The sequence below is a fragment of the Carettochelys insculpta genome, chromosome 3 (assembly GCF_033958435.1).
Source record: "Carettochelys insculpta isolate YL-2023 chromosome 3, ASM3395843v1, whole genome shotgun sequence".
Lineage (NCBI taxonomy): Eukaryota > Metazoa > Chordata > Testudines > Carettochelyidae > Carettochelys > Carettochelys insculpta.
In genome coordinates this window covers 69,433,390-69,460,698 of record NC_134139.1, presented here as the reverse complement: position 1 = coordinate 69,460,698, position 27,309 = coordinate 69,433,390, and the positions used below count along the sequence as shown (strand labels likewise).

The window sequence follows — 27,309 nt, the reverse complement described above, 5'->3', positions numbered from 1 at the left end:
AGTCATTTTTCAGCATATCACCAAAGTAACTCTTTAATATTTACAGAGTCAGTGTGTTCAACATTCCACGTCTAGATTTTCACATTCTTCTCGGCTCTTTCCAGGAATCCACTCCATTCATATTTTTCTCGTAGCAGTTAGGCTTTGATGGGAAGTTAAATTTCCTGTCTGTGAATCATTTTACTCACTGTGTAAGAGTCAGAGTCTGGCCTTAATTTGCAGAATGTGCTTAACTTTGCTCACTGAAGTAACTGGGAATACTCCAGTGAATCAAGATATTCACACATACAAGTGATAGTAGGATCAGGTCCCAAGACTAAAGAACTCTTTCCCTTTCCTTCCCCTTCAGAAGTAAAAATCAGAGACCCATGCACCCCTCTTGGATGACATGATGTCAGGAGAACAGCATGATCTAAACCCTGCATAGGAAGATTGCAAAGGAACATGAAAAAATGTCTTTTGCTGTGTGGTTCCTTCCTTCCTCTTGAATTGCTGCATTGCAGCTCTCTAACCCTGTTTGCCATCAGCTTAAACAACTTACAAACAAGCAAACTGCTAGACACAAATCTGAGGCTACTTTTGTTTTGCACATTTCTATTTATAGGGACACCCTTTGGCTGAGCACCTACACAGAAGAGAATACTACACACTAGGTAGTTGGTGAGACAGAAGTTGCATCAATAAAAGATGTTACCTCATCCAACTTGGTTCATAATTCGATGTGGACATTCCCTGCTCTGCTATACACTCACACAATCAAGTTACATATTCATAATCCCGAAGCATACAACCATAGCTGTATATAGATCATGCACTCAGGCCTAGCGAGGTCTTGGACAAAAGAGTAGTTTTCTGGAACTGGTTGCATCTGGATGAAATTTCTGTAACAAAAATTATACATTTTGGCTATTATGAACATGAAAATATCAAATGTCTGGAAAAATAAGAATTCATACAGCCTTCTTTCACTCTCTGAACATTGTTATGAAGTAGAATAGCCATTGTATATGGAGCTACTTGAATCATAGAATCATAGAACACTACAACTGGAAGGGACCTTGAGAGGCCATCGAGTCCAGTCCCCTGCCCTCGCAGCAGCACCAAGCACCATCTAGACCAGCGGTTCCCAACTTTTTTGAGGGGGGGACCCCTTTTGACTATCCAGGATGACCTTGTGGCAAATCAAAACCTGTGGGGCAGGGAGGGGAGGTTCTCCCCTTGGAAAAATGCACTTCTCTGCCCCCGCCCCTGACTTAACTCCCTCTCAACACCCCCTCTCCGGACTTAAACTCCTGTCATCAGGGTTGCCAGATGTTTGGAAAACTTATGCACAAAACCTCCAAAAAGAGGGACGAAGGATGGGAATCCTGGCAGCCCTGCAGCTGGGAACCGGTTGGGGCATGGAGTCCTGGCTGCCAGCAACTGTTGCAGGATCCCTGGCTGGGGTGGGAGGGAACCCCTGTAGCCCTGCAGCTTCAAGCCAGCTGGGTCACTTACTGCTGGCTGCATCCCCGGCTGGGGTTCAGGGGAACCCCTGCAGTCCCATGGCTTGAAGCAGGCTGACAAGCTGACAAATTAACTTGGTAAGTTAATGTACTCTGAAATTTGAAATAGATGCTTATTGATTTTGGTGAATTAACAAAAACTCTAAAGTTAATTTACAAACAGCTTTGTTAAGTGTAACCACGTGAACCATCCTTCCCAAATGCTACTGTGAACAAATTTAAATCTAAAACATGCCAAATAACACTGACTAGTAGATTTACATGTCTTACAGTAATTTTTTTTGAATTTTTGTTGTTCAATGTGTTGAAATTGGTTAAAAAATAACACTCCTCTTCAGCATTGATCAATTTTAGTATGCAATGCCTCTATGAAAAGATTATGAAACCCCATCTATATTTTAAATAACATTGAGTCTGTACTAAAGCCAGAAAGCTGGAACATTGAAGTTAAGGGAGGAAGCTAGGTATTGGAGTTTGTTTTATATGCAGAGAATCTGTTACAAGAACCTGCATTACCAACTAGACACGATGGGCAAGGATCAAAGACTCAGTTCCTTGGGTTGAACCAAAATGCTTTTCATGTAAGTATGATGCATACCATCTTTGCTGCTGCATCTGGGAATGAACTGGGAACCTCTAGGACTAAAATTATGAGGTTCTACAACTTGACTAAAGAGCCCAGAAGTTATAGCATGGAGCGTAATAGACTCCTGTCCTCTGTGAGAAGGCATGGCGTGAGACCTATAATGTGCTTTGACCAGTGAAGTACATAACGGAATTGATAATATGCATTTTGTCTTTGGTTAAATGGATTATTTTACTAGGATAATGAAGGTGAACCTCATCTGACTCTTACATGGGAGCTGCCTGATGTTATATCACTTATTCTACAAGAGAATCTAGTGATGTCTGTCTTGCTGAAACCCAATGCCAGGAAGACAAATGGATTTTTTCCAGATGTTCAGCTGTTGCCTGACACAGATCCTAAGAGAAATAAAGAAATCCAGGTAATTAACACTTCTTACATTTCCATATCATTTACATAAAATCAGCTAATGAGTGAGAGACTTTGATGCAGTAAGGCTGTGTCTACACTTCAAAAATAACTTCCAAGTGCTTACTTGGAAGTACAACTTCGAAGTAAGCAACTTCAAAGCACAGCGTCTACACACACCCTACTTCAAAGTTAAACTTTGAAGTAGGGCACTGCTCCATTCCCAGGAATGGAGTAAGGACTTTGAAGTTAACTTCAAAGTCAGGGAAAATGTGTGTAGACTCTGCTGGCTACTTCGATGTAGTGCCTAACTTCAAAGTTAACTTCGAAGTTAGTTCCTAGAGTAGATGCACCCTAAGAGATGCAAATATTCCAAACTTTTCGCTGCACTGAAGTCTAAAATATTTTATGTAGGAAGCTGACTATTTTTCTGATATTTAGTTGCTTGCTACTAATAATTGTTGTGATAAAACACATAAGCAGTGCTCTGATAATATGCCCCTGATTATTGTTGTTCATGTTGGAAATAACAGACTGAGATTTTTAGATAGGCATTGCTTTAGCAGTGAAAAAGATATGATAAATATTAATGAATTCATCTTCTCAACCATAAAGGGAGGAAAAGATTAACATATTTTGGCTATTTTAGATGAGGGCCTTTAGTTATAGAGAAACTGAGACTCATCTAAGGTCAAACAAGTCTGCGAGAGACTTAGGGGCCAGACTAGAAACCAGATCACTTGATTGCCAGCCCCGTGATCTAAACACCAGCCACTTTTTTTCCTATTCTAAATGATACATAAAACCTGTTTCAAGGATAAAACCAATTTCAACATGATAGGGATTAGAATGAGATTTTTGTGAGGGCAGATTATGCCACAGCTGCCTAGTTAGATTTTTTCCCCCTTCTTCTGAACCATTTGGTGCTGGCCAATGTTAGAGACAGGATATTTGACTAGCTGGTCCATGGCTCTTATCCAGGATCTCAATCTCTGTATAATGTAATGTGTTTTGCATTTGCTCCTGCAGTTAATTTTATGTGGATGTTTTCCACATCGTAATGTAATAAGCATTGTTAGCAAGTTACATCAAACCATTAACAGATAATTCTGACAGTACTAGACACAGTGTGTCTCAGTTCAAGTATGTTTGTGCTAGTCTTAATGTATGATGCAAACAGTGTAATTCAAAGGGGAAAAGAATGATCCTGAGTTTAAAGCACAAAGTTGAGAGCTCAAATGGGTGTTCTTCTGGGTCTTAACAAAGACATCCAATGTCATCTTGAACAAGTGTTCCCTTCCATCAAATGGGCATAAAATTGTTTTAGAGTGGGTGTCCTTTAAAAGTTAGCATTTGCTAGGATATATCATACTGAGTGCTCCCTCTCACTTCATCCTCAGTCCTTAAAACAGGAAATTACTCTGGATCTTAGGTACCCTTGTGTATTCAATGTTGACTTTAATAGTGACCATAATTCTTACCTCAGAGGCATATAGAAATTGTTAATGGAAGGCACCACAGGAGTAGCAAATATGTTTATATTTAATATATTTAATAAAACACATTGAACTTACAACTATATGCAGTATCATTTTCTGTACATTTCATTATCAAATGTCATGTCTTCTTTATGCTTGCTTTAGGATCTCCAAATGGGTGCAGAAATGAAGTGCTTTGATGTGTTAAAAGTAGAAGGTTACAGTTTGATAGCTACTGGAAATGTGTATGGTGCAATAATTTTATGGGATTTAGAATCTGCCACTGTCAGATACTTGTAAGTAATGTTTTTGTAAAAGATATGGCAATATCCTGGAATCTCCTGGACAAATCTTATTGAGTTAAGCTTAAGTGTTTCAGGAATACATTATACTGAAAATGAAAATGTTTATGTACTTTTGTGGGATCGTATAGAACTTTTGTAGGATGAAGAATAAGGTTAATATATTCACTGTGACATATTAGGGCTGTCAAGGACTTTTGTGGATAATGCATTTGAAACTGGGGTGAGGGGAATTCAAATGACCAACTGTGTAGCCACACTTTTGAAGGCATTCTTTGATATAACCAAGTGCATAATCATGATAATGTAAAACTAACTTGGTTTGGATCAGCAAACCTTTGACTAATCTTTTTAGGGAAAAATGCAAAAAATGCTTTGGTTTACTGCATCTGGTTATTTTACTTCTTGGGATATATCTGCAACGAATTGGAGTGTCCCAAGATGATGTAATAATGACAAATAAAAGCATGCCAAACAAAGTCCAAACTCCATGTCAAATATTAATAGTTTAGTTATTGCTAATAACTAAATAAACAAGTTATATAATATAGGATAAAATGTGGAATATTATATTTGGTCCTAGAACATCATTGAATATTATCTACAGTAAAAGCTTTGTTATCCGACGTGCATGGGTAACATGCTGGTTGCTGGTTAATCAAATGTTCTGGTTACTCAAGCTTTTCAACCAAACCCAAAAAAATTTTAAGAAATGAAATAAACCTTACTTAACAGTACACCTTTTAACACTATTACTGTATACAGTACTGAAATTCACTGCTCATCTAAGCTACGTCTACACGGGGATGCTACATCGAAATAGCTTATTTCGATGTAGCGAAATCGAAATAAGCTATTTTGATGAATAGCATTTACACGTCCTCCAGGGCAGGTGCTGTCGACGTTGAACGTCGATGTTGGGCAGCACTACATAGAAGTAGGCGCTGCAGGGGAGTGTCTACACACCAAAGCGGCCCACATCAAAATAAGGGTGCCACGAACAGCTGCAGACAGGGTCACAGGGTGGACTAGCACTTCCGGGGCAACAGCAAGCTGCTCTCTTAAAGGGCCCCTCCCAGACACACTTGCACTAAACAGCACAAGATCCACAGAGCCAACAACTGGTTGCAGACCCTGTGCATGCAGCATGGATCCCCAGCTGCAGCAGCAGCAGCCAGAAGCCCTGGGCTAAGGGCTGCTGTACAAGGTGACCATAGAGCCCCACAGGGGCTGGAGAGAGCGTTTCTCAACCCCTCAGCTGATGGCCACCATGATGGACCCCGCTATTTCGATGTTGCGGGACGCGAATCATCTACACATGCCCTACTTCAACGTTCAACATCGAAGTAGGGCGCTATTCCCATCTCCTGTTGGGGACAGCGACTTCGACGTCTCGCCGCCTTACGTCGATTTCAACTTCAAAATAGCGCTCGCCACGTGTAGACGTGGCGGGCGCTATTTCGAAGTTGGCAGGGCTACTTCGAAGTAGCCGGCTCATGTAGACGCGGCTCTACTGTATCAGGGCCATCAAACAAATGGGACATCCATTATCACTGAAAAAGGTGCTGGGTAGATATCAAAATTTTTCCAGTTAAGGGGGAATTGTATTGCCCTCCATGGAAGACGCTGGTTAAGCAAGTTTTATGGATATTAAAGTACTGGATAATAAAGTTTTTGCTGTAGTAGTGAATCAGAAGAGTATAGATACAAGTATGGTATCACCTGGAGTATAAAAGTGTATGGAGACTTAAGTTTTAGCCTTGTTTATGTACACCTTATATATATGTGCAGTCAAGTCACGGGCCTGACATACCTCAACTGATCGCTGGATTGTGAGAGTTGCACCTATGCTGAAATACATCTGTTCCTTGCATCTCAATTCTGGAGGTTGCAGTGGTTTTGTCTGCTCCAGCAGACAGCAGTTGTCTGTTTTGCTAAATCAAAAGGATTTAAAGTAGCAACATGTATAGCAACATCCACAATGAACATTTCCTCCAGTCCAGTCCAGTCCAGTCCACTCCAAAATAATCTGGCCTGCTAATCCTACCATAGCAGGTGGGATTATTTGGATAGATTATTTTGGAGTGGATGAATTAAAAATAGAAAGTCGTTGTCAACTAGTAATGTCATCAGAAATAGCATTAGCATCATTGAGCAATGTTAGTAAGGGAACCTTATCAATGTAAAATATGCAGTCCTTGACAACTAGCCATTGAAGTTGTAACTAGCCTGTTTAAAATGATGGGAAATCATGGAACCAGTCAAATTTTGGAAGTGTTTGGAACTGGGTGGGCATCAGGAAGAAGCTGACGCTACAGCTTCCATTGGGAAATCCTGTTACTCTTCTTCATTGTGCATTTTCTAAAGCTGTTGTAGTTGTGATTCTCCCCCTTACTTTGCCTTTGGAGCATGGAAGAGATAAAAAATTGGTTTGTTTGGTTCAGGTAAGCATCTTAAATACTTTGGACTACCCAAGCTTTAGGAGAATGCCCCCCCCATGTGAAATGTTCTGACATCATCAAGCAAGGGATGGGCAAGCACAGGTTGTCCACCCTCTCTCTTAGCTTGTGCTGTCACTTTAAAGGATTGTTTGATCTACTTTTCTACCCTCCCTTAGTCTTTTGAGTGCATAGGCTTCGGGCTTGATCCTCCATCTTGATCCTTCCCTCCCCACTTACACCATCCCAAGAAATCAAACTCAGGCAGACTTTTTTGGGCAAACTGCCCACCCATTCTTCAGCAGTGGGGACCTGAAGAATTCACTTAACCATGCTGAGGTCACTGCTTCTTGCCTCAGGATGGGAAATTAATTAAAATATGGTGTACTCTGTCTCATTTTAAAGGCCCAGAAGTAGTGGCCATGGCATGACTTCCTGGAGCATTTCTTTATTCTGTTCTCGAAGAAGAATAGGGAGTCTGGTTGACCATCCCTGGTAGATCCCTTAACTCCAAATTTTGGAAAGCAAGTGGTAATGCCACATGCAGTGTGAGGAAATTCACTCATCATGGGGTCCCCTAGATATCTGGGCCTGACCATAGCCTTTCCTCTTTTCCTCGTATAACCTGCCAACAGCTGCTACTGCCCATTGGTGGTCAGGGATATATAAAAAGTCCAGAAAAGCATAGTCCTATAGCCAGGTAGGGGGCTTCAGACCCTCTCTGCAACAAGGTCTAAGGAACTGAGCCTTCTGACTTCAGATCCTTCTCTCACCTACAGTCACCGTATCAAGGGTATGCTTTCTGCCTCCTGCTCTACCTGAGAGTTGGCATGGAAACCTAAGCCCACCCTTTCCACCAGTTCCCAGTGCAGAGTCCAGCAGCTGATAGTGAAGTTTTATGCCCAAAAGTCCAATGCTGCTTCTTCCCCAAGTCATTCCGAAGAGTGCCCTCTTTCCAAGCACCTAAAGAGAAGATAACAAACAACTGAAATGAAAGGTACACCTTCAGACTTGACTACCATGAGCCCCTTCTCTGTGGGTTTGGTGAAGACACCACCACCAGAGTCCTTAGGCAATAGGACATCTTTTAGTGCTGCTTCCCAGGTCACTTGACTTCCAGTGCCTACCCCAACCTATTGACCTGGTCTGTTCTTCTTTTGAGCTCTTCGTCGAATCCATGCATGCTTTGCAACATTTCAACCCCTTGCTTATTGGTGTGGTGTTCATGTACACCATCATGCCATACAAAGAAGCAAGGAGATAGCAGCCCACCTTCTCAAAAACTCCAACTAGGACAAAGCCAGCAAGCTGTCCTTTGAAAATGACAGAAGTGGAGAGGTAGAAGCACCTCTCATCTCTAGAAAATATGGTAAAGGAAGACCAAACTTTTTTGCATGAACGTGCCAAGTGTGGATTGATATAACTGAACAGATAGTGGGAATGGTTGGAACTCCCCCAGTTTCTTCTGGAAGAGAATCCATGAATGAATTCCTCCAGACTTCAGTGATCTGGGGTTGAAAGAAGAGAATGCTGTATGGATTACTACAGTATTGATATGTTGCCACTATATTGCTTTGTTAGGAGAACTCTTAAATCTGAGTGGCTCCTGGCCTGATTTCTGACCTTCATGCTGGTTCCCAGAACTACTAATATGGTACCTGTGTTAGATTCCATGTGTGTTTTACCTTCATCTTTTGGTGATTCTCCTGCTGATTCTTAACACCCTCAACCAATGTTGTTGTGCACCTTCCCATATCTTACCATATCATGTTCTCAGATATTTCTAAATTTTTGTGCCCAAGCTTGTCAAAGCTAATGCCTTCAAAACACTTTCTTCCCTAATTAACCACTCCAAAAAGTTGTCTTTAGAAATATCACTGTCATCACCTGTAGAGCCTCCAGAAACCCTGATAAAGCTATGGGTTGAGGGGAGGGGACAATCCAAAGACACTGAGAAACTCCCTCAACCAATGTTGTTGTGCACCTTCCCATATCTTACCCCATCCAGGGTTGGCAAGATGCTAAAGTGATCCTGACTGTGTAGCAACCCATATCTAATTTTCTGCTAGGTAGTGTCACATACCACAAAACAATTTTGCCCACTTCTAGTAACCTCATTTAATAAGCTTTGAAGTACTTACCTTGAAAACTGTGCTCAGGCTTAGAAGAAGCTATTAAAATTGGTCACATTTACTAACATGAAAAATGCTTTACATAAAAATGGGAGTACAGTGACCATAATTTTCAGTTTAATCAGGTTCTCTTTTGGACAACATTTGAGCATCAAAATGTCAACAAAGTATTATGTTTTTCAAATTGTGGGAGAAATTCCACTTTTTCCTCCCTTCACTTTTTCCCTTAAAAAAAGGGTGAGGGGAAAAGGAAAAGGGGAATAAAATATTACATAGGCTACGTCTACACGTGAAGCCAACATCGAAATAGCTTATTTCGATGTAGCAACATCGAAATAGGCTATTTCGATGAATAACGTCTACACGTCCTCCAGGGCTGGCAACGTCGATGTTCAACTTCGACGTTGCGCGGCACCACATCGAAATAGGCGCTGCGAGGGTACGTCTACACGCCAAAGTAGCACACATCGAAATAAGGGTGCCAGGCACAGCTGCAGACAGGGTCACAGGGCGGACTCAACAGCAAGCCGCTCCCTTAAAGGGCCCCTCCCAGACACAGTTGCACTAAACAACACAAGATCCACAGAGCCGACAACTGGTTGCAGACCCTGTGCATGCAGCATGGATCCCCAGCTGCGGCAGCAGCAGCCAGAAGCCCTGGGCTAAGGGCTGCTGCCCACAGTGACCATAGAGCCCCGCAGGGGCTGGAGAGAGAGCATCTCTCAACCCCCCAGCTGATGGCCGCCATGGAGGACCCAGCAATTTCGACGTTGCGGGACGCGGATCATCTACACAGTCCCTACTTCAACGTTGAATGTTGAAATAGGGCGCTATTCCGATCCCCTCGTGAGGTTAGCGACTTCGACGTCTCACCGCCTAACGTCGAAGTTAACTTCGAAATAGTGCCCGACGCATGTAGCCGCGACGGGCACTATTTCGAAGTTAGTGCCGCTACTTCGAAGTAGCGTGCACGTGTAGACACAGCTATACAGTTCTGCACACACCTCCCCCCCGCACTCCTGGCATGGGAGAGATCTCGTAGGCCTGGTCTACAGTAGGTGATTAAGTGGAATTGAAGGGTTTAGGGTCAATTTTATAAACTATTCATCTGCACACCAGTACTCTATAGGTTGATTTTAAGGGACTCTAACACCAACTTTTATACTCCTGATTTCACTGGGAGTAACGGGAAAGTCAAATTTACAATGTCAAACTATACAAGTACAGATGGCAGCGTTATTAAAATTGATTGTATTAGTCTCCAAAACTGTCCCACTATGCCCCAGGTGTCCTTTCTGGTCATCACTCCACCACCGCTGTACTCAAGGGGAGCTGGAAGTAGGTGGCAGGAAGCAGTGGTCATTAGCCTCGAAATTTTGATTAGATTCCTTTCCTCTCTGGCCAGCATGGTGAACAGATGTGTGGATCACATCTCTGCAGCACAACTAACACACCCTGTAGCCATGAGTTCCCAGGATCGCAAAAGGGCCCCAACATGGAGCCATCAGGAGATCTTGGACCTCATTTCAGTGTTGGGGGAAGAAGCTATCTTTCTCTAGCTCAAACACAGCAAAAGGAATGCTGCCATTTATGCTAAAACATTGCAAGACATGATTGAGAAAGTGTACAACAAAGAGGGTCAGCAGTGCAGTGTGGAGATCAAGGAGCTGAGGCAGAGCTACCAGAAATGCAAGCAAGCCAATGGGGTATCTCCCCAGAAACGCAGATACTTCAATGAGCTTCATGCTATTCTGGAGAAGATCCAACCTCTTCCCCAGAAGACAGACACCTCCTTACAGAGTGATCCTTCAGGGGATGAGGAAGTATGTCCTGATGTGGAACAGATGGACAACAGTGGAGCCTATTAGAGCTCAGAAGCAGAGCTTGGAAGGCAGGAGCTGTTTCTTGAATTGAAGCCTGTCCCCTTAACTCCGGAAGCAGCTTTGGAGGCAAACCTAGATCCTGAAGAGGTCACTTCTGGTAAGCATGTTTTTTTCTACTGATCAAAGTATGTTGCAGTTGTGGGGCAGAGGATCTATGACCGTTTTCCTTAGAACAGCTTGTTAATGTTTCTGGTAATGGGACACTGATCCTGTCTGGACAAAAACCTGGAGGTCTTAGACAGGCACTCTTGGATTCACCTCACAAGATTTTTGGGGAGACCTGATTTGTTCTTGCTTTACAGTAAGACACCTTACTGTGCCAAGTTACCAGTAAGTGATCTGGAAGCCTGGACCCACAGAGCATGCTTGCAAATTTTCCAACATTGTACCCAGACAGAATGAGAAATCTTTCCTTATCCTTTTATTATTATGGTTAGGTATCAGAGAGAGAACCGTGTTAGTCTGTATCTTCGAGAACAACAAGAAGTCCTGTGGCACATTATAGACTAACAGATATTTTGGACCATAAGCTTTCATGGGCAAAGACCTGTTTCATCGGATGCATGAGTGTGGGGGGGAGGAACAATTATTATTGTTGTTATTCTGATGAGGCTGATGTCTCATTTGGCAGCCTAGAATGCATGGGAAGTTTCATGAGTCACTGCACTGCAAAATTCATGCAGCTCCTGGAGGAGCTGATTTAAAATCCAGGCACTGCTTTAGGCAGCATGCACTCCAGGAAACCCCCATCCCCTCTAGGCCAGTGACTTATTGGAGGCATGGCAGCTCCCCCATCCCCTCGGGCCATTAGCCAATCAGACACTCCCTTGGTTCATGTGCGCGCCTTCAGTAACTTTTAATGATTTTTAACTCCTGGAGCAGCTGCTTTAAAATACAGGCACTACTTTAAGCAACACACACTCCAGGCAGCCCACACACCCCAGTCTGGTGGGTGATTGGACCCTCCCCTGGTTCACATGTGCACAAAGAGTGGCTTTTAACAATTTTTTTTTTAAATCCTGGAGCAGCTGGTTTCAAATCCAGGTGCCACTTTACAAACGCCATGATGCAGCCACCCACTCCCACCTTGGCTGGTGTCCCCGGGATACACTGCAGCCAGAGCAGCATTGCTTTAAGACTGTTTTCCCCATGAATTGAAGGTAGCTTACCATGGTGTTGAAGGTAAAATTTAGCTGCAAAAAACTGAAATAATTCTGCATGGAATCATGCATTCTTCAGTCTTATGATTCACCAGAGTGACTTTGTAGTTGCAATACATTCTTCCATAGAGACAGACAGCCATTCTTTTTGTCAGTATGGTCATTGTTCCAAGTAAAGGCAACAATGTTGATATTGACAATGCCATTAATATTTCTACATTTATTTTATCAGGACCTGATCTTTCTAGATGACAGACAGTCCCCAGTCCCACCCATAAGAGGTTGCCTCAAATGTGAGGAGGAAGTAGTCCTGGACTGAAATGTCAGATACTTTTTTTGATGTAATAACAAAGGAAAAGGGAGAGCTGAGTGACTGGAGGAAAAACATAATGGACTGTCACGTACAAATTCATGCCTCATTCATGTCCATAATGAACAGGCAGACAGAATTGATTGAGTCACTGATTGAGAAACCAAAATCAGTGACCTCTGCCTTAATTGAAGCTATGCTTGAGAAAACAAAGTCAGTGAACTCTGCACCCTGCCTCCAGCACATGCCCCATTACGTGCCACCCTATCCAAACATATTACCTTCACCTTTTAGAGGCACAGCATCTCCAGGCCACTCCAGGCACTACTGTTACATGCCACTCTTACTACATTCATTCTCCTCCCCTGGACAGGGCACTGCATCACCCAGCCATTCCAGTCACCATAATTTTAGACCTCCCTCAACCCAGTCAGTCCACTCCCCTGCTCCTGGCTCTATATTGCCCTCCTTCCATACCACCTCCCTCCACACATTCTGCTCCCTCCTCTCACTGAGGACCCAGAACAAGGAGAGAGAAGGCCATGGACAGCCCTGCAACATAGTCCTCCAAAATCACCACCCACCAGAAGGTCAACCTTTGGTGACTAACCATGACCTAATTATCCTTTCTTTGTCCCTATAGGCACCACTCCGCCATTAGGGCCCCCTAAATAAAAACATAAAGAATTGCAGTTATTGATTAACATGCTTTGCGGTGGGGTGGGTGGTGATGGTTGTCTCATGATTGGAGGTGGATTTCATAAAAGGCAAGGAAACAGCATGGGTGGGTGGGTGGGATGCGAGTTAATGTCCCTCATGTTCATTCACAAACTTGGTTTTCAAGGCATCCCTGATTTCCAATGATTCTTTCTGGGATTTCTTGTTTTCCGCTAGGGTTGGCTGCTGATAATTTCTTTTCAGGATCTTTGCCTGGCTCCCCGTGCAGGCATGAAACTTTCCCCCCTCCACTTGCAAATATGAAAAATACAGCAGGCCCCAATGACAAGGGTAGTGTTTTCTTCATTGAGGTCCAAGCAGGTCAGAAGGCACCTGAACCTGACTTTTAAATGGCCAAAGGCACATTCTACCTCCATTCTGTACCTGCTCAGCCTGTGGTTAAATACCTCCTTACTGGAGTCCAGAGTTCCTGTGTATGGCTTCATGAGCGAAGGGAACAAGGGTTCAGCAGGGTTACCCAAAATCACTATGGGCATTTTCCACACCCTCAATGTTAATTTTCTGGTTTGGGAAGAAAGTTCCACTCAGGAGGCTTGTAAACAGATGAGAATTCCTAAAGGTTTGTGAGTCATGCTCCAGTCCCAACCACCCCATGTTAATGTCAGTGAAATTACCTTTATGATTCACCAAAGCCTGCAACACTATGGAGAAGCACTCCTTGCGGTTACTTCGAGGTCCTGGTGGTCTGGTGTCTATCCACTGCAGATAAGGAACCCCATGGCAGCAAATCCATCCACTATCTCTTGCACATTCCCCAGAGTCACTGTCTTTCACAGAAGCAATTTATTGATCACCTTGGCTACATGGATGACAACAGCCCCCACTACAGATTTGTCCAGTCCAAATTGATTTCTCACTGACCCACAGAAGTTGTCTGGTGTTGCAAACTTCGTCAGAGCAATTGCCACATACTTCTCAACTGTCAAAGCAGGTCTCATTCTGATATTGCTATGCTTCAAAGCAGGAGAGAGGACTTCACAAAGTTCCTTGAAAGTGGCCTTACACGTGCAGAAATTTTGCAGCCACTTCTGATCATCCCATGACTGCAAAATGATGCAATCCCACCACTCTGAGCTTGTTTCACATCTCCAGAACCTGAGGTCCACAGTGTACAGTGCTTTCAGTGGTTCTAGTAACCGCATGGTTCTACTCTGCAGATATTTATGTCCGTCAGTGCCCTCAGCAGCAATGAGCTCATGTTGCATGGGCAGTATGTTCAGAAGATACTGCATCACAGTGTGGAAACTGAGTACAAAACACTGCATCAAACTTTGAAGCAACCGGATATCCATATTAGTGTTTGTAATGGCAGCTGGCAGTTAATATAAAAACTGCATGAAAATACCATTTGTTTTCAGCGGGCAACAGGAAATGAGGGAAATGCATTGTGGGATGATGGCATCCAAAACCTAAAACCACTTGCGGCAACTTTTTCCCACAAGACACTGGCGCAAAATCCCATAATGCAGCGTGAACTAAACTAGCAGCCTATAAAGTGATGGAATGCTTCAGCAGAAATAAAAAACAAATCCCATCATCAAGTTTGAGTTCCCCAAACTCAGCATCTGACACAAAGTTTTCTGTTGAACTATTCCATCAGTTTATAGGCTGCTAGTTCAGTCCCTGGTGGGGATGCTTATATTGGCACAGTATACAAAAAAGTGCAGTCTTTACTAAAGATGTCAAGCCAGCATAATTCGTGAATGGTAAACTGACATTGGAAAATTATATGTGACTATTTACATGTCATGTGAGCCCCAGGAAACACAAGTTGTTTTAATTCTTAAGTATTTAAGCATTTTAGTCTATAATTTTACCTAAGAACACTGTACTGTAATAAATATGTTAGATGTTGAAGTGTAACAAATCCCATACAAATATTTTATTTCCAGGTGTAAAACTTGTCAAGCTGGTCAAAGTGCTCAAGTATCTGGAGTCAATGCTGTGCTTTTCCTTTTCCGGAGTGCTCTCTCTTCCAGGTAACTGGATTGCATGTACTGCATTATGAATTTTTGCTCTGTTAAGATGGAATAATTTTTCCACCTCTTTTTTTACAGCAGGATAACATAGAGCTGAATTGGGCTGAGGTCATTGCATTTGATTAATCAGGATACAGATCCAAGTGAATGCTTAGCTTTCCGATTCCTTCCTCAGTGTCTCGTCTCCTTACATGTTTCTCCTTACATGTAAGCTGTCCTTTCTATACTGCTCCATTAAGTCCCACCCATCTTCTTTCAGAAGCAACCTATGCCTTACTTCTGCTCCATGAGAAATTAAAATATCAAAAACCTATTTAAAATATCAAATAAATTCCTCCTGTTAGGGTTTTTTCAGTGGTTGTTCTCTTTTTTTAAATCTGTTTTGCAGACTATAAGTTCTTTGGAGCAAGGGCTGCTTTTACTGTGATTTATACAACCTTCAAGTCAATATCAGCTCTCGACAAACAGTTGTAGTGGCAGGCCAATATTCCTCAAAATCCAACTAGGAATTCATGTATTTAGGATAGATGCTCATTTACAAAGCCCATGTATTTAAAGCAGAGGGCTGAGTATGTGTGCATTGTCACAAGTGCGCATTTTCCAATGTACGTTCATAGCACCTGGTATTCTTAAGAACTTAAGGTGGATTAAATATTGATGTAGTGTTAAAAAGTTTAGGAATTAAACAGCTTGATGCTCCTCTTGAATCTGTAGGGTGGTTTTTGGCCTTATGTCATTATAAATCCTTAAAGTGGCCTATACACTTACACCTCAATGTGCCATAACCACTTAATAATGTTAATCAGGCTTTCAATATTAAAACTTAGTGATCAGATTTGTCACTTTTCAGAGAGAACCTAGTAAATTAAATTATATGCAGTTACTGTGTTTCAGAGTTTGCAGTTTTTAATGTCAGGAAATATTCTGCCATTATTGGAAGGTGAGTATCTTGCAATGAAATTGATTCATACATGTTTCATACAGGGTTTATTTTCTGTTACTGTATCTGATTAAATGGACACTTATTACCTATTACACATACAACCCTCCCCCATTCATTAAAAGCATATTTTCCAAGCTAGCAAAGTCAAACACTCAAAAGTTAGGAAACACCTGGTTTAAGGAAGCCCCTTGTGCATACGCATTACAATAGTCTTTAATTGCATGATCACATATGGTTTGCTGTTCAGGATCCCTGTATCCTCCAGTGCACAGGATGAATGGATGGATTTACTCTTTTGTTGTATCCCCATTGCTTGAAGTGTGGCCTTATTTACTGAACACTATCAAATACTGGTGTGAAGACAGAATTATTGATATCTTCATGAACTTTTTAGTAGTGCTATAGTATCTGAATGCTTCAGACATTCATTTATCTTCATAACATCCCTGTGAAATTCTCCAATTTTTCAGTTAGAGAATTCTTATACCGAAGTATAAGTATCCACAAAAGTATCCACTAATTTTGGATGTTGAATCTGAGACAACTACTTTTTCAGAGTCCTTAGCATTAATATGTGTTCAGATGACCTGCAACTGTGAGTGCTCCCTACTTCTGAAGATTATACTCTACATTCTCAAATCGGGCATCCAAAAACTTAGGAACACTCAATAAGAGACCACCTGTGAAGTGTTCAAGAGACTTGTCCAGCATTGCACAGGAATCTTATGACACAGGCAGGGACGGAATCCAGTTCTTTAAGCTGAAATCATCTGCCTAAACCACCAGATCTTCTTGTAACAGTCTCCCTCATTACACAACCCAGATTTGCTCCCAGGACAAGTCCATCCATTGCACTGAATGAAGAAGAAATGTCTCTGCGGCAGTGGGGGAATAGCAGTTGCTTTTGTAATTAGATGGCTTTATCAATGCATAAGCTCAGGGGAGCTGAGCTAAGGTTGTACGGCATCCTCATTTTTTAATGTTTGAGTGTTGCTCTTGCAACCTTGACAGTGTTCTCTGGCGAGGGGCGGGGAGTGCTAGATCCACAGCCCAGACCATTGCCACTTGAGCTAATGGAGTAATTGATAATAGAAAGACTTTGTCATCTGCTGTGTGGATTCACACTAGAGAGAGATGGGACATTTTTAGTGGGTTCATAGATATTTGCTGACACCAGAGGCATGGTGAGACTCAGGACCTTAGGTTCCATTCCAGGCTGTGGGCACAGATTCTTCTGCCTATTCCCCACAAATGTTCTCCTTTCTGCCCTGTCCTCTCTTCTTCCAGGCTCCTCTTCCTATCCCTGATGCATCATCACAATGACTCTGCCCAGCTAGTCCTAGTTTCACCCCTTTGCTCTCCTCTTCTCAGTCCTGCTCTCCTCCCCATTCTCCTCTGCTTTCCTAACCTCTCTCTTCCTCTGCTCACATTCCCTATTCTGACCAGCTCCCAGTCTGCTTTCCCAGCCATCTTCAGTCTCTTCCTTTCCCCACATACCACCAGGCTCTTGCCCTTTTTGCATGCAAGTCAATCAGCTTCTTCCTTCATGCTGCTTAGGCTGAGCCGAGGGAGAGTCCCCAGAACACAGGAGAGACAGGCTCTCAGAGGGGGTGCCTAGCCGAGAGTAGTAGTAGCAGCAAAGAAATTGCTGCTTAGCCCCTTTCATCTGTATGTAGAGTCCTGCTATATATTTGTGCTCTTTGTGCACCATCACCAGTGGATACCCCAATTGTGCTTGTAATTCCAAAAAGTGCAGGGAAGGATTAGGGGCACAGCCCCAGCTACTGGCCTTCACCCCGGGCATGCTGGTGAAACTGAGCCAAGATGAGCAGAGGCAGATTACAATTTTTGGGGCCCTGGGCCAGAGCAATTTGGGACCCCTCTCCCCACATCTTCCACCTGCAGTTCCCTCCATCCCCTTCTGTGGAGTGCCTGCCTGCCTGCCTCTCCTGCCAAAGACAGGGAGGGTAAGCCCTTGTGTTCTGGCAGGAGTGTGCCATACCTTGCGCCTGGACCCCACTGCTTGGTATGAGTATTAGATGGGCAGAGCAGGGTGAGACTCTGTGTCCTGCCCCTGCTCCCCAGCAGGACCAAGTCAGGATTTAGGGGTAGCCATTTTTCCAGCTCCTCAGGGCCCTGGGGCCTGGGCCCCATTGGTTCAGCGGCTAATCCACCACTGAATGAGGGAGGACAAGCAACCCCTACAGAAATGGTGTGTCAGTGACCACAGGTACGGGAGGCATCTCTAGCAGTCACAAACACAATGAACAGTGCCTCCAGGAGAGGGTGGCTGTCTTTCATCACCACCAACCTACTGCATACTCTTAGCCTGTAGTGTCGCTTGCATGTAGTTTTATGCACTTAACTTTGTATTAAGTGGAATGTCCGCTCCCCTGTACAGACAAACTGCAAGAAACAAGGAGCACCTCTCTCCTTTACCTTAGCTGACTGCCCTCTCGCTGATCTTGAGACTGTTCCATAGGATGAAAATCAGTGTAGAGTCTGGCTTGAAATGTGTTTAATTCAGAACTTTGCAGATCTTGTTCACGTACTTATGTCACTGTTTAAGCTGCTCCCCCTCCCCAGCTTTGGTGGTATTCGCTAATGTTAACTATAGATCTCCAACATAATCTCTGAGACTGTCAGTAGTCATCCATATTTTATTAAGTACCATCTGGATTTTTTCCCCCATGCAGGAGCTTTAGCCACTCCATCTCCACTATTTCATCCCTTGTGAGTGATATGACTTTCACACAGGGTGCAGAAGGCAGCCATATGAGCCTAAACAAGGTAGGTTGGCTGGTTGGTTTTCATTTTGTCCCAGCTAAATTTCTATATAGCAACTAAAAGTAACAGAAGCCAGTGTTTTGCCAAGATCAATGTGCTTGCTATGTAGAGTGACTGGTATCAAATGTCTTGTAGGATGCTTCTCACTTTCCTGCTTTGAAAGAGAAATGGTAGAGGGCATAAAATGAGAAAATTGGGATTCTCAAGCTCTGTTTTTCTCAACACAGTGTTATGCTTAAAAGTAGTACATGGGGTCTTTTTCATGGGGATAAGGCAACATGCCACATTTATTGATAATATAGCAAAACAGCATGTGCTTTTACACACACGCACACACCCAGCAGATTTTATAATTACCAGTCTGTTGCTCATCCTGACTTACTGATCAGATACGTCAGGTGTGAGGAGGAAAAGTGGGGGTCTCTCATTCCAGTCTGGCACTCCAAGACTTAGCAGGATGGAACTCAAAGAATAATATAAGACTACCCCATCCTTTATAGGGATTTTCGTCCATGCAAGTCTATGCATTTTGCTCTATCAGACCTTAATCAGTCACTCAGCATCACAATCAGTTCTTCTTCAACATAAAGCTGGTCTTGCAGTTACCTGATATCAGTATGCTAACGACCCCTCCTGGGTGGTGTTTTCTGGGAAAGTTGTTATAAATTCACTATCAAGGTGTGCTTGTCCCTAACTTTGAGGTTCATCAATCTGCGCAAGTCCAGTCTTCCCTGTCCAGACTTTGTAGCTATTTGGTGCCCCTGAGTCTTCAACCCCCACCTCTGGTCATTTGGGTATGCAGTGGCCTTCACGCCTGTCTCTCTAAAAGCATTCTTTCTCTCATTCCCACTGATACTACATTTGCATAATTGCAGCATGGAATGAAGAGTAACAGAGTTTCTTTCTACTACTGTCATCACTATGCATTACAATTTAACACTGGAATACACCAACATTACACAGAGCTGGAGCTAAGATGATAAGACAGCCTGGTGCTCAGACCTAAGGCCTACATCATGTTGGTAATTAGTATCACAACATACATTCATTTTGACTAACTTATTGCCTACAAAACTATAAGGTTACATTGTTTATACTGTTTATGACTGATTAATTTACTGTGTATTGTAAGGCTATAACAGCATATATGTTTTAAAATTCCCAAATTGGTATATGCGTAATTTTGATCTGTACTTGAGTAAAGCCACTAAAAATAGATATATGACAATAGGTTGTAGTTATAAAATGTGTCCTGAGGAATAACCATGTGAAGATGCACAGGCTAGCAAGTATGTAGTAGACTAAGGAAGCTTCTCTTCTTCTATAACCCCGAAGCACCCCACACTACTTATGAGACAGCAGAAAACTCTTTACAGCATCTACATTCCCACATGAGAATTTCTCCCCACTTTCTTCCACAACGCACCTCTTCCTTGCAGGCTCTGCAATTCTGGCTCCATTCTTCTGGCCAGAAAGGGATGGACAAAACTGCCACAAAATCACCATATTATTTCTCATGAAAATAATCTTATCCATATGCTGAAGTCCACATGGTAGATTTCAAAAATATTATTTTCCTACAGTACAGATGTGACCTCATTATCCCAGCCCAGACCTCCTTGGAAGCTGGGAGAATATAATAAAAATTTCCACATGAGCATCTCAAGGAATTAATCAATATTTAAACAATGGCAGCCTGGAGAACTCTTTCTCCAGGCATGTTAGGGTCCGGGATTGTGTGTATGTTCAGCACTTTTAATATTCTGACTCAGTTTCTATTACATGTCTTGTTTGTAGGAAGATGTAAACAATGCAGAAGACTCTCCAACAGTAGGTATGGAATGTGTTGCTCTTTATGCTCAAAGATTTCTTAGATGGTTGGAGAGGAGAGGGGATTTGTGAAGGTATCAGCCTAAAGCATATAGAAATCCCAACTGCTCATACACTTGTGTGAAGTTCTACAGGGACTTGTTTAATCAGTGTTGGTGTTCAGTGTGCATGGAAGGTAGCTATGGCAGATATTGAGAGATGAGGGGAAGAGATGGGGGCTGAAATAGCAGCAGCATGCAGATGAGACAGTGAGGAGTCTTTCACTAAATCTGGGCAGCAAATTGTTTGCAATTGCAGGCCAAGCATGAATTGCACCAGCATCCAAATAGAATGGAATAATTGATGTTGAAACCACAATTTGGTTACAATCACTATTGATGGCTCTGCTACACATCTGTCAACAGTACTGATACTGCATCATTTCACATAGGCCACAGGTCACATTTGAGCTAGTGAGGTAGAAGTAAAAGGAAATAAACCCTTAAAATAAAGATTTTGGTTCACGCATAACTTTAGAAATAAAAACCAAAGGGGAAAATAAAGAAGGCCAAATTATCCAGTGTTTGGGAAAGAGACAGGCATTGCGTAGGGATTGCTGATGGTTTAGAGAAGTATGGAACTCTTTCTCTCTGGCTGAAGAATATCTGCAGCTCCACTCCCTGGGTTACATCTGCAACCTCAGGGCTGAACTAGTGGCTGCTGCTACATCCATGTAGCTTTTCTTCCTTGGAAGACTCTAGCCAGCAAATCTGCATGTTCACAAGTCCCTTGGTCATATATCCCTGTCCTAGCCCCACAGTCGGAGGTGCAGCAGAACACTTCTGTGCAGCAAACAAGGGAAGCACACGCAACCTCTCTAAAATCAGATCTTGAGTCACGGAAAAAAGCTGTTTGCTTCTATGCTGGAATGGTGCAATTTGGCACAAGATGTGTCATGAGAATATTTCCAAAATTATGTATTGCCAACTTCTCCCAATGGCTACTTGCCAGTATTCATGAAATATTTTCAAAGGGGCCTTTTTATCGTGACCTTTTTTTTTTGTCCAAGTTCGTGTTTTCCTTAGCATTGTGCCATTGTTTTGTGTTCAAAGAAAGCACTTTGAAAACTATGGCAAGAAGATAATGGAGTTAATTATGTTCCAAAACAGCAGGGGAAGAGACCACTGCGGAGAAGGACATGCAACCCTTTGACACCAAAAAATCAGCCTCTGGACGCACTTGTTCTCCAATATTGGCTTCTGCTCATGCAAATGGCTGTGTCTATCTATGGACTATTGGGGTAATCTTATTCAGTTGTATTATGGGATGGGGATGGGGTTTTGGGGAAAGAGAGGAAAACACTCTGCATCATCTGCATCCTGCTCTCACCTAACATCATAGGATTGTTTCCTAATGATCATTATTGCTAGGAACACAGTTTAGTGCTGGTTTAAGAGATGAAGGATCAAGCGGAACAGGAGAAAAGTCATGGCTTAAAATAACTGTAGCAACAACCAACTGAAAAGGTATGGTATTCCCTTGCAGGCCATTCTTTAGCCACCTCCTCTGCCTTATGAGACAGCACGATGAGGAAATCTGCTCTGTTAACTGACGTTCTATGAAAAATAATGTAGCAATAATGGGCCATGAGCCTGTGTAAATGAGTAAAAGGTTGGATACAACTTGCATGGTATACAATCTGGTTGATGTCTGGGAGTTACAAAACAGGGAAGAGTTTAATCCTTGATGGCTAAATTAAGATACATCATAAAAAGATTTTAGGGATTTTGGCGTTTTTAATTAATTGTGATACTTCGGGTATAATTCAGCAGCTCAGTGTATATTATTGGTATAAAATTTGACTCCTAAGCTATGTCTACACTAGACTGTTTTGTCCACAAAGGCCACAGAGCATCCACATTCCCAAGGCATTCTATTGACAGTAAATCAGCAGAACACAGCACTTCTGTCGACAACATTCTGCTGCTCCTCCATGAGGCAAGAACACCCCGGCAGCAGTCTGGACATTCCAGGGGGCCTTCTATCGACACACAGGGCTTCCGGAACACCACGCAGCCCTGTCTGCTGTGCTTTCAGTTGGCCATTTTGTTGAGAGAGCACCTGGGCAGTCCAGCTGCTCTCTGTCAACAGAGCGGATTGCTCTTTCCATCTGTTTGACAGTCTGACTGCAATCTATTGACAGAAGTTTTGTTGGAAGATATCTTCTGACAGAAACATCAGCCAACAGATCATGCTAGTATAGACATGGCCATATAGTTTGCTGTTTACTTAATACCAGAAAAATCAAAGCAACAGAAAACATTGACGTGATAAAATTCCCTAGGAGAAAATAGACTTTTTATTTATTTTAGGGAGATTTACTGAGAGAAGTTTTGCCCTTCACAAAGCATCCTGCAGTTCCTCTGACTGCTCTGTGCACTGATATCTCTGCTAAAATGCTTTTGGCTGCCACCAAGGGTAAGTGACCTCTTCTCAGTCACAGTTCTCCTGACTTTTTGTAGTGATCGAAAAAGACTATTGTAAAAATATACTGGGAATATGGCAATGAAGGGACTAATCAAACTCTGCCCAGTTTGTCATCTAAAAATGCAAAATGTCACCCGCAAGTAAGTCGCTCATGTTTTTTGACCATCTTTATGGTGCCCAGTGGGATTGCTACCTTGGTGCTGTGGGGGACTTGCAGGTCTCAGGGACCCACAGAGCCATGCTGGTGGGAGCCTAGTGCTCCTGGTAGGGCCACCCAAGCTGGACAGGTCGACAGGGAAAGACCAGACAAAAAGCAATTCCCTGGTCCTCCAGGTTGGGTGTTGGGCAACAGGCTAACAACTACAAAAAATGTTATGGAAACCTCTACACTGTTCAAAATTAAAATCACCTCAGTCCAAGGAAGACCAAGGGCTCCTCAGCGGCGACTTATGACATACAACAGTCATACCTGAAAGAATACTGTCATACTGACGACCCATAGTTGACCTCAAAAGAAATGCATGATGATTGGCATGTGGAATGTCAGAACATTGAGAAAACAAGGAAGATGCGCACAAGCAGCAAATGAAATGCAAGCATACAAACTCTCTATCCTGGGCATTTGTGAAGCCACCTTGGGGGGTGCTAGGCTGCAATCAGGAGAAACCTTATTATATTCTGTCAAAAAAGAAGGAAGATGACATCCATGAAGCAGGGTTTCCTCTTCTATTGTCCAAAAAACCCGCCAGAAGTCTGATAGAGTGGGAGCCAGTATCACAGCATCTGATCAGAGTCAGATTTGAATCCTGATTCCAGAAGGTCACCGTCATAATGTGCTATGCTCCACCTAATGCAGTGGAAGAAGAGGAGAGAGAACAGTTATATACACAGCTGAAATCAGTGCTTGACAAGACACCCAGACATGATATGCTGATCCTGCTGGGAGATATGAATGCCAAGGTGGGATGTGACAACACTAGCAGTGAAAAAGAAATGGGAACACATGGTCAAGGCCAGATGAATGAACATGGTGAACCCTTTGCGGACATGCGTGTCCTTAGTAAACTTGTAATTGAAGGCACACTTTTTCCATACACAAATTTCCATAAAGCTACTTGGGTATCGCAATACAATAGTACAAAAAACCAAATCAACCACTTTGCAGTTTGAAGGAGATGGTGAAAATCCCTGGAAGATACATATGCTAGGCATGGAGCAGACATCAGATCGACTACCACTTAGTAGTTGAAAAACTCAAAATGAAACTTGCAGCAAGAAAATGACAGCACAGCACAAGAACCAGATTTTATGTGGGGAAGCTCAAGATACAAGAAACAACAGAAGTCTTCCAGAGTATCTTGAACAAATGCTTTGAGGCACTTCAAAGTGAGGAGGGAACAGAACAAACTGAGGAGGTAGTCTGCAGCTCAATGAGGAAGCTATAGTGGAAACATGCGATGTGGTGTTAGGGGGATCTCCCACCAACCAGAAGAAATGGATCACAGCTCAGACATGGAGAATGATTGAAGAACAGAAGGCACTAAAACAACAAGTCCACCAAGCAAAAACAAGAGGCCAGAAACAAGCTGCATCATCCAGATGCCATGAAATTGCCAGGGAAGTAAAGAAAAGTCTTCTCAGAGACAAGAGAAATTTCATAAACAAGATCACAGAAAAAGCAGAGGCAGCATCTAAATGAGGGGACTTGAAAACCCTGTGCAATACAACTCAAGTCTTGAGCGGAAGGAAAAAAACAAACAAACAGACTGGTCAAAAACAAAGATGGTCAGCTGCTTACCTCAGTGGATGAGCAGTTAGCCAGATGGAAGGAGCATTTTGAAGAAGTGTTAAACAGACCAACACCAACAAACCCACCACAGCTAGAAGCAAGATAACCCCTAGATATAACACTGGGGCAATTACAAAAGAGGAAGTCTGGGAGGCAATAAGAAACCTAAATAATGTCAAGGCAGCAGGAAATACTAAAAGAAGGAGGAGCAGCTATAGTGGGCCAGCTGCACAGTTTTCTAAATCTGATATGGACAGCAGAAGAGATCCTAAAGGAGTGGATGAAAGGGCTGCTAGTGAAACTCCTTGAATCAGGAGATCTGTCACTGTGTGAAAAGTGGAGGGTGATCACCCTCCTGTCTATTCTAAGCAAAGTGCTAACCAGAGTCATCCTGGACTGGATGAAAGATGCCATACACCACAAACTAGAGCTGCGTCTACACGTGCACGCTACTTCGAAGTAGCGGCAGTAACTTCGAAATAGCGCCCGTCACGTCTACACGTGTTGGGCGCTATTTCGAAGTTGAAATCGACGTTAGGCGGCGAGACGTCGAAGTCGCTAACCCCATGAGCGGATGGGAATAGCGCCCTACTTCGACGTTCAACATCGAAGTAGGGACGTGTAGACGATCCGCGTCCCGCAACATCGAAAGAGCGGGGTCCTCCATGGCGGCCATCAGCTGGGGGGTTGAGAGATACTCTCTCTCCAGCCCTTGCGGGGCTCTGTGGTCACCGTGGGCAGCAGCCCTTAGCCCAGGGCTTCTGGCTGCTGCTGCTGCAGCTGGGGGTCCGTGCTGCATATACAGGGTCTGCAACTAGTTGTTGGCTCTGTGTATCTTGCGCTGTTTAATGAAAGTGTGTCTGGGAGGGGCCCTTTAAGGGAGCGACTTGCTGTTGAGTCCGCCCCGTGACCCTGTCTGCAGCTGTGCCTGGCTCCCTTATTTCGATGTGTGCTACTTTGGCGTGTAGACGTTCCCTCGCTGTGCCTATTTCGATGTTGGGCTGAGCAACGTCGAAGTTGAACATCGACGTTGCCTGCCCTGGAGGACGTGTAGACGTTATTCGTCGAAATAGCCTATTTCGATGTCTCAACATCGAAATAAGCTATTTCGAAGTTGGGTGCACGTGTAGACGTAGCCTATGAGAAGAACAGATGGTTTTTAGAAGAGATTGATCTTGCACAGACCAGGTAGTAACACTTGGAATTATTGTAGAACAATGCATCAAATGGCAAGCAGCACTCTACATCAACTTCATAGACTTCATGAAAGCCTTCAACAGCATGGACAGGCAGACCATTCAGACCATCACGCAACATGATGGGGTCTAAAGCAAGCTGATTACCATAATCAAGAAACTGTATGAAGAATATTTCTGCCAAGTTATCCATGATGGAAAATTGTCAGAAAAATTCCAGGTACACCAAGGCTGCCTTCTTTCTCCACTACTCTTCCTAATTGTCCCAGACTGGGTCACAAAAATAGTATATTCTGACTCTGGAAGGCAACTCCAATGGACCCAAAACAGGAAACCTAAAGATCTAGAGATTGCAGATGACTTAACCCCTCTTGCAGAAAAACTAGAGCATATGCAAGAGAAGATGGGTGCCCTACAGCAACAGCTGAACTAGTGGTCCTCAACATCAGTCAAAAGAAGACCAAGTTGATGCACATTAACAACAGACAGGAAAGCAAAATTACAATCAAAGGAAAAGCTATGCAAGATGTTGACCAGTTTGTATATTTGGGGAATGTAATCTGCAAGAATGCAGGCACTGAAGAGGACATCAATGCGAGAATATGAAAGGTACAAAAAGCCTTTGCCATACTATGACCAATCTGATGTACAAGAGCCATTTCAGCAAGAACCAAACAATGTATCAGAGAGGTAGCCGAGTTAGTCTGTATCTTCAAAAACAACAAGAAGTCCTGTGGCACCTTAGAGACTAACAGATATTTTGGAGCATAAGCTTTCATGGACAAAGACCCAGTTTGTCAGATGCATGCTCCTGATGAAGCAGGTCTTTGCCCACGAAAGCTTATGCTCCAAAATATCTTTAGTCTACAAAGTGCCACAGTACTCCTTGTTGCTTTTCAAACTATGTATTTTCACTTCCAATGTCAAAGTCAGTGCTGTTGTATGGCTTGGAGACAATGGCATGTTGTCCAGAGCAACACTGAGAAAATTCATATGTTTGTCATTATATGCCTTAGACGTACTCTCCAGACAAAGTGGTATGATAAAAAGCCAAATGAAACCTTGTGGACCAAAACAAACGAGAAGCCAGTGGAAGTCCACATCAAGAAGCGAAAATGGTGATGAGCAGGCCATATCCTAAGAACTGTGAGGAATGTATCACGAGACAAGCATTAAATGGAATCCAAAGGGAAAGAGGAAAAAGGGACATCCGAAACAAACATGGGGACACAGCTTCCTGGACAAAGTAAAAGCAGCTGACTTAATGTGGGATCAAATCAAAACTATCGCCAAGGACTGCAGGAAGTCCCTCATGTTTGGTCTTTGCAGTTGGTTAGTCTGTTTAGTAGGTGACTGTTTTTATGTGTTTGTAATTACTT

At 43.1% G+C, this 27,309-nt stretch overlaps 1 protein-coding gene across 1 annotated transcript in view; it reads left to right on the top strand.

Annotated features, from left to right (window-relative positions):
* WDR64 (WD repeat domain 64) overlaps nt 1–27,309 on the top strand; it is a 139,211-nt gene that overhangs the window by 98,984 nt on the left and 12,918 nt on the right. The window contains exons 15-21 of the mRNA XM_074988638.1: nt 2,330–2,512; nt 4,143–4,273; nt 14,833–14,919; nt 18,559–18,652; nt 20,447–20,483; nt 21,628–21,758; nt 22,831–22,936. Of these exons, the coding sequence (XP_074844739.1) occupies nt 2,330–2,512; nt 4,143–4,273; nt 14,833–14,919; nt 18,559–18,652; nt 20,447–20,483; nt 21,628–21,758; nt 22,831–22,936 (769 nt within the window). The remainder of the gene's footprint in view (nt 1–2,329; nt 2,513–4,142; nt 4,274–14,832; nt 14,920–18,558; nt 18,653–20,446; nt 20,484–21,627; nt 21,759–22,830; nt 22,937–27,309) is intronic.